Source organism: Lactuca saligna, chromosome 1, assembly GCF_052625555.1.
Source record: "Lactuca saligna cultivar CGN05327 chromosome 1, ASM5262555v1, whole genome shotgun sequence".
Lineage (NCBI taxonomy): Eukaryota > Viridiplantae > Streptophyta > Magnoliopsida > Asterales > Asteraceae > Lactuca > Lactuca saligna.
Genome location: NC_136417.1, coordinates 40,960,947 through 40,969,778, shown reverse-complemented (window position 1 = coordinate 40,969,778; position 8,832 = coordinate 40,960,947). Strand labels below are relative to the sequence as shown.

At 34.0% G+C, this 8,832-nt stretch overlaps 1 protein-coding gene across 1 annotated transcript; it reads left to right on the top strand.

The window, feature by feature from the left end:
• Positions 1-2,683: 2,683 nt before the first annotated feature.
• Positions 2,684-7,073, top strand: HRD (Integrase-type DNA-binding superfamily protein). Its single transcript, XM_078964287.1, is given in 3 exon segments — positions 2,684-2,748; positions 3,965-4,018; positions 6,572-7,073. Coding segments are annotated over 3 exon segments (621 nt in total).
• The last annotated feature ends 1,759 nt before the right edge of the window (positions 7,074-8,832 follow it).

The window sequence follows — 8,832 nt, the reverse complement described above, 5'->3', positions numbered from 1 at the left end:
AAAAAAACCCATTCTAAGTTCCCTGAGAGGGCAGAATTCGACTTGAGATCAAAGGATAAAGATATTGGAGCATTGATTCTCATCTACACAATTGGTTTTCCTAGTTTAATCATGTTTAGCCTAGTTTTCCTTTTATTTATATGTTTTTTAGCTGTGATTAATGACTAAAAATCCTTGCTTTCGTTTAGATTAGATGAACTCTTAATTACTATGTGTTGATTTCTTGTTTTATGGAATCATGAAGTTAATTTTAACTTTAAATATTGTCTGATAAATCTAAACCTATCTTGTTAAAGTTTCTATCTTTATTTTCTTGTATCAAGATTGTTTAGTTAAACTGTAGTAAATTGCATGAAATTGATTTACCTAGATATTTATGGTCATTAAATTGTTAGATCTAATGATTAGTCATATCCTAGTATAGGTGATAAGTTAGTTGGTTAACTATGTTAGTGAGTAGTATTTGATCATAATATTTTCTCGATTCCAAATTAGTTTATCATTCGTAGTCCAAATTACCTTTAAAATTAGTTTAATATGCTTAACTTGCATGATCATTGGGGTTCAAGTCATTAAACTGACTTATGCTAGTTAGTCTAACCATGATGACTAATAACTTTTATTTGGTAGCTAACAAAATTAATCCATTGTGTTGAAATCAACCTTTGGAAAAAGGAGGGATTCGAAGTTAAATGAGATTATCTTTTATTCTTGTTTTTAAGTTGTTTTTATAGTGATTAATTAGGTATTTTAGTTTAAGTTTTTATGAACTTGTAAAATTAGATACCCCCCCCCCCCCCCGCGGCCCATTTTATTTGTTTTTCTTAGTTTCACTTTTAGTACTTATTTTATTAATTAAACATCGTTATCTATAATTGACACTCGACTTACCCAAACTATTTTATAATATAATGAAGTACACTATCTATAAGTGCATAATTTAGCTTAGTAGTTAGTTTGATAAATTTAAAGCTAGATATGTATATAAAGTGCACATCAATATGGCAACTGTTGTAGAAGCCTTCAAAATGGGCTTAAAAAAGACTCATTTCTACGAAGACCTTGTAATGACTTAATGCAAAAGAATGGATTAAGTATAGAGCATATCACTGAGGTTCATCGGGTTCAAAGAGATAAGGAGATCCGAAAAAAGTGCAACGCATATGATAACCCAATAGGAAAGCCAATTCCTCGGTCCAAAGATTCTATAAATCCAAAACTGATCATAATAGGGTCAATTCCCTTGAACATAAAGGGTAGGAAGAAATTTTTTCTTATATCACTGACTATTGTTCTTTTGTGGATGTTTCAAGTTTCATATTTGCTATGCAAGATCTTGGCGACAAAGCAAGATAGCAAAGAAAGGGAGAAAAGTCCATTACCTGGAAAGATAAGTCCAAATGGTGTGCATACCACAAGGACTTTAGTCACATTATGAAAGATTGAATAGCCCTCAGAAAGGAGATTAGTTACCTATTTAGCAAGGGACACCTCAAGGAGATCCTTGGAAGAATAAAAGAAAGATCCAAAGAAAATGATCAAGATCCTCATAAGATCCTATAAATACCAGGATCCCCTACTACGAATGTTAAGGTAATCAACATGATCTCTGAAGGATCTGACATTTGTGGTACTTCTTATTCCGCAGCAAAAAGACATGCCAAAGTGTTGAAAAAAAAAGAAAGAAGAAAGGCCTCAGAAGAATATATCGATCAAAAACGAAAAGGAGATTACCTTCAGTGAAACGGAGAGAACAAATGTCTAGGATCCCCAACATGATGGACAGGTGATCTCCCTTTACATCGCTAACCATATTTTTAGAAGGATCTTTTTCGATGGTGGATCCTCATTCAACATTATATTCCTGGATGCTTTAAAAAGGATGAACATCCCAAAAGCCAAAATAGTTAAAAGATGCTCGGTGCTAATAGGATTCAATGGCGAAACAAATCATACTGTCAGCGGGATAAAGCTACTTATCTACATATATGGGGTAAACTCAATGCAATTCTTTTGTCTAATTGATACATTATCCTCCGTTAATGTCATACTATATAGACCATAGATCCATAATATGAAGGTTATCCCCTCAACATACCATCAATGTGTTAAGATGCCCACTCCAAGAGGGATAGTAAAATCACAAGTGATCAACAATAATCCAAGGAGTGCTAAAAGACCTCAGTGAAATCTTCAACGGTACCATGAAAAGCATAGGAATTAAAGAAGTGGGCATGAGGTGTGCTAGAAACAAGAGAATAGGATGTAAATCAAGTGCCACTGAACCTCGAGGATCTTGAAGCCAAAATCCTCATAGGATCCTGAATACAAGAAAAAGTCGAACAAGAACTAATAAAGTTTCTAAAAGATATAAAAAACATTATCCTGTAAGCACGAGGATATGACATGTGTAGAAAAAAAATATTATAACTCATAAACTTAACATTGATGATTCGTTCAAAACAATACATCAAAAAAGAAAGAAGTGTGCACCTGAGAGAAATAAGATCATCCAAAAAGAAGTATAAAAACTTCTCAAAACAAGGATGATTAGGGAAGTGAAATTCCTAAGGTGGATGGCCAACGTGGTCACAATACAAAAGAATAATGGAAAATAGCGAATATGCGTGGATTACACGGATCTTAATGAGGCTTGTACCAAGGATCCTTCCTCCTGCCACACATGGATTCCATGTTAGAAGCTATGGCTGGCCATGAAATGATAACATTAATGGATGTATCAACAAGGTTCCAACAAATTCAAATGAAATCATCTGACCAAGAGGATGCTTATTGAGTCATATTCTGTAAGAATGAAAATAACTGAAAAAACGATGCATGATAACAAAAATGAATTAGAATTAGTGAGAATCCACTAAAATAACAATAGTTCTGTGAGATTAAACGTATTCACATTACTAAACAACATATTCTCTTAGTAGTTCTCATAAAATAGCATTATCCATACGTCCACTAAAAAACAAATTAACATGAAGTGAACTGAATTAAGCATGTTTAAGACAAGAAAACCGAATGAATAATCACAATCAAACTCTCGATCACTTTAAGACTTGCTTTGCTATCGACCTCTGGCTTCAACTGGTATTCTCTAAGTTTTCTGATCACTAGGGTTCGTCCAAAAGTTCTTGGATACTCCAGATGACAAATAAAATCCATATTTATGAGGATTTGCAAAATTTACTCCACTATGTCGTGGCAAGGTTATGACCATGATGTGGTATCGATTCCTTCGCATGTCCTCCAAAATTTCAAACTTATACTTCATCTGGTGAGTTTATCGATTGAGAACTCTTCACCACATTGTTGCAACCATATGACCACGATCTGATTCTTCAAACCCTAAAAAATTTGACATTTGTTGACTCTTTTCAACAGTCCCACTTCCAACACCACATTTTTGCTACTTTTATCCTAAGTATGTCTTCACTGCTACAAAATAGATTTTAAACATAATAAGTATCTTTTATCTTTAATTTAAGACCAAATGTGGTTAAAAACAATAAGATATCCCATAAAATGTATGACTAAATATGACAATATCCAAATACCCCATACTTGTTGTAAGATTGTCCCCAAACAAAACTGATTTTTATTGTGATTCCGTTTCAATATAACACATCAAAATCTAACTCACCAACATCATACAAAATAACCCAATTTGAACTCATTAATATGTCTTATGGTAATGCATATATTTATGTCTATATCCTAATTACTTTACAAGTCCTAAATACTTACAATCCTCATAAATGTTCCCAACTAATTTTTAACAACATTTATTTTTTGCATTCCTTCAATTTATACCCTTTTTATTACCCCCTCTCTTAAAGATTTATTACCAAGTTCCCAAGTGACAATACTTAAAAAGAAAATAGCATATATAAATATCCTTTATATCTTATTGGTACACTCACTCGTGTTTGTCAACTTTGCATGTTATAAGTGGACAAATTGGTCCCTTACATTGAAGTGAAATAAACAATACGTCTCGAGACTCGTGGATCAGATTCAAGTTACTTTGTGTTCGATTCTTGGTGGTAATCTTGTATTATGGCCATATAAACAACATCATGTTATCATTTGGTCGAGTGCCAAATCTAGTTCCACGACGTGGCTAATGTCATTGTCGAGCTGTTTATCTTTGCATTTTTCTTGTTGAACTCCATGTTTCATGTGTTGTACCGCATTTTTCTTATGTGAGAATGTCACTTCTATTTACTTTGCTTCTAGTCTTATATGATAATGACATATCAAACATATTGAAATATATTTATATCACATAATATATCATATTGTTTCTTTTCATATTCATGCAATACATGTCCCATCTTCACATTAGTTCACTTGCCTTTTTATAAAGGGTTTACCCTAAATATCCATTTTATGATTGTACATATAGCCTATGCATTAAGGATCCCATTGCTTGGACCGTAGGATTGTGTTTTAAGTAACGTATAAGTTTAGTTTATATTTTATACATTGTATAGAGATTTGTGACATTGATGTCTCTTTATTATTTAGTATATATAGTTATTGATACAATTGAAAACCCTTTAAGGGTTTCACCTCTTTCATTGTAGGAGACTAATACCCTATTCTCGAGTATCATTTAACGAGAGAATTGGAGAGAAAGTGAGGGAATCGTAGAGAAAGAGTAAACCATCGTGTTCTCGAGTTTTTTTTTTTTTTTTTTTTTTTTTTTTTTTTCCTTTTTTGGAATGATTTGGAAAGAAAAGAAAGGAAATCAGAGGATAATCTTCCATCCTAATCTTCCTCCCAGATTGGAGAGATTTTGAGAGAAGAGAATCAATGATAAAGATAACGATACACGGTTATATAAGATCAGGTATCATTCTCAATATACAACAAAAAATCGTTGTTTCATCCTGTGTTTTGAAGTCCCTGCTGCAAGCTTCCATCATCCATCAAGTTTCATTCTTCCCCCTTGTATTTTTTTTGTTGCTAGATCGTGTTCACAATATATTTTAGAACCTTTTTTTCTCTTGTTCATTATGCTCTGTTTCTTCTTCATTATTTTTGTTACAGTTGACTTGATTCATTGCGTTAACTGTGATTATATGCCTAGAACATCACTAGTTCTTTCGTGAACATCTTTGGGGGCATGTGTAATTGCATTGAAACTAATAAAACACTAATCAGGAGAATGATTTTTCTTTATGGTATAGTACATGATCAATAGCTATACACAATGATGGTACTATGCTAGACGGATGTGGGTTGTGGGAGAACTTATGTAGAGGAAGTCGCTAAAGCCTACGTATCCTTGTAAAGTGCATAGTTTCTTGAATGCTACAGTTGCTTCCTACAATATTAAGTACTTTTTAAGTAATTAGCAAATACTATAACCAATGATATGTTGGGATATTCATCGTGTTGGATTTAGCACATGCCATTAACAACAAACTTAGTACGACACAGACTATCAAAATTATGTTATTATATTTATATTATTATATAACAAATTATAATTGAAGGCATCTAGCTTTGTAATATTTTAATAATAGTAATGTTTATTTGAAGTAAACCGCCGTGTCTATACAAAGAAGGAAATTATAAGATAAAAGGTTCCAAATAGAACTATACATGTAACATGATTGCTAAAAAATAAGGCTAAAATTGTAATGTTGTTGTTTTCCTCTTTTTTTTTCTTTCCTTGGAATACATATTGTTTTTTTATAAATTTTCTTTGGTTTCACGTGAAAAAGTTAATCATTTCCTTCCCCTCCCTTCTTTTCTCTCCATATTTTCCTTCCATTTTTTTCCTTTCCGTTATTAAAACACAGGAACAAGGTGTAAGTGTGGGAAGGATTAATTGTGTCTTTAGCATAAAGTATGAAAGTATTATTCTATAGGAAACATTGAAGGAAAAACAATAATATATACCGAGTATTATCAGATTTCATTATCAAAATGGACAAAAGGTTACTCAAACATCATTTGAGAAACTAAATTGTACTTGATAAGACGTTCACATGAGTTGCACACAGCATTTTTCAAGAAACATGCGTACAAGTGGTAGTTTGTGCTATATGTTTTAATAGTTAAATGACTGTTGCCACATAGTCAATGTTTTTGCAAACATACCTAGAAATTCATTCTTGTGTATATTTTAAAGCTGAGAAACGAATGGTCCAAGGGCTAATACGCGAAAGTCATCAATCTTGGAAGCGGTGAAGTGTAATTACCGAAGTGCCTATCAAGTATCAACCCGTCATATCGCACCTCTAATGTCACACTAACCCATAAATATCGATTGCAACTATATGGTACTGAGATTAATATACCTATTTGGCTTTTGGAACTACATCATCAGAATTTTTGCCTTACACCTCAAAATCTCACAAACGCAGTTCATCTCCTACTGGTTTGCAATTGTCATTCCTAAACCCTAAACAGTTCTCGATAATCCCTATATATTTGCATGGCTACGCTGGTGATCTTCATCCCCAAACAAACTTCTTTATTTTCATGCAAGCATCTGAAGACGAAAAGGAATGTGGAAAAATGATACTATTTCTCCTTCTCCAAGTTCTTCTGGAAAACACCCGAAATACCGGGGAGTAAGGCAAAGAAGAAGTAGTGGGAAATGGGTTTCAGAAATCCGGGAGCCTAAGTCACCTAATCGTATTTGGCTTGGTACATTTCCCACTCCTGAAATGGCTGCGGTGGCTTATGATGTAGCAGCACTGGCGCTCAAAGGTGGAGATGCTGAGCTTAACTTCCCAAATTCATCAACTTCACTGCCTGTGCCAGCTTCTTCCGCTCCACGTGACATCCAAGAAGCTGCTGCTAGAGCAGCTGGAGCAGCAGGTGCAGCAATGGATGCTTTCCTGGGTGCTCATGGTAGTGGTGTAGCTACAGTCGATCAGCCATTGATTGGAGGGGGTGGGTTTGTGGACGAAGATATGATATTTGATATGCCCAATGTACTTGCGAACATGGCTGAAGGGATGCTTCTTAGCCCTCCCCGATTTGACTTTCATAGCGAAGAGGCTGCAGGAAACTCAATGGATCATGATTTGTGGAATTAATTTCTGCAGTCACTGTATATGCATATTATTCATGTATCGTATGCAAGTCCTAGTCGGCTGTACGTCGCCACCAATATAGTAACTATATAAGAATAATATGGCGATGCTTGAAGGCTATTGTTATAAACTAGAGCTTGAAGGTGTAAAATTTATGTGTTGGAAGTTTTTCAAATTTGAAGTGTTGATTTTCTAGTGCGAAACCTCTATCTAAATCACTTGAAGATCAGATAATTAAGATTTGAGAATCTGAAAAGGAACATGAAAGCTTAATCTTCAATTCAAAGTTTTACCAATAACTTAGGAGTTCATGATCTTTCAAATAAAAGAAAAAAAAAATGAAAAAAGGGCATGCAAAGACTTTAGGCGTTTGGTCAATGGATTAATAACTAAAATATTGACTGCAACTTGTTTTAGGGTTTCTGCTTATTTCCATCCACACATCTGCAACTAATTTTGTTCCCAGTTGATCATGGTCCACCTTATCAGAAGTTGAGATGTCGTATTCTCATAAGTGATTAGTAGTTGATTTCTACAAATGAAGAGAATTTTGAGTAACACAGGGCTACTGGTATCTGGTGTTATATAACGGTTTGAATGGTTTTTAGTAGGTTGGAATATATTTGCAAATATCTTGTAGCATATTTCATAAGTCTCTCTATATTTTCCCACCAAACTGATTATTATCGACTACAGAACTTTGTACCCCTTTAGTTTTTATACTTCTGTAATTCATGCGTCTATGTTTCAGCCGGCATCAAGAAAGGATTCTCATATATGTATGCTAGTATTTGATCAACCAAGTCTAGCTAGTATTAATATTAACTATTGCCAGCATAAAACAAGATATTATGCTAACGAAAACATATTTCAAGTACCTTCAGTAGAGTGATATGATGATGGATATCCTGACGAACTTTTTCATCGATACCAGTACTAATGATACGATATCTACAAACAGTGTAAAAGATGGCTGGAATTGATCTGAACGCTAAAGGATCGGTGGAAAGATGAGTTGCAAATCCTACAGGGGAAGTTTAAGATCAAATTTCACTGCCATTTTGATTTTGAGTGAAGCCTCGAAAGCGAATTATGAGTTAGGTGTCAATTAATGCATAAATGGTATTAGTATAGATGGATTCAGGTAAAATAGTTACACAGTGATGGCTGGTCATGTCAATCAGTTTTACCCATTGCAAGGCCGTCCTTGGTGAATTCCCCATCGGGTGCAGTTTTAGCTTGGGTGGAGCCTCTTTTGGTGTTCATCATAATTGATCGGAGATATGCTTTTTTGTGTTTGTAAATTTGTTCAACACAGTCAAATTATGTATGATTTTTTTGTGTTTTTAAGTTGATCACCACATTCTAATTTGGCACCGAGTCACAGGTTTTTGTTATTCCTGTGTCATAATAGACAATATGTTTGTTGGTGTTCGCAAAATTGACCACCGCAGTGAAATATATATGTATACCTTTTGTGTTTCCAGTTTGACCAGCAGGCAGGCAGTGAACCACGACTTAATTTTTCTTATATTCTGTGTTTCTAAATTCAGCATAGAATATTAAAATCAGGATGGGTTTATCGGTTTCTTGGTTTTTAATGAAGAGCGAACCAAACAGAATTCAAATCCCTCTAAACCAAACCTAAAACTGAATTCCAATTCTTTTGACCAAACCAAATAATTTCTTAGAAAAATTCAATGTTGCTACTGATCTCTGCTACTCTCATCCTAAGTTTGCCTTATGGTACCTCTGACTCCAC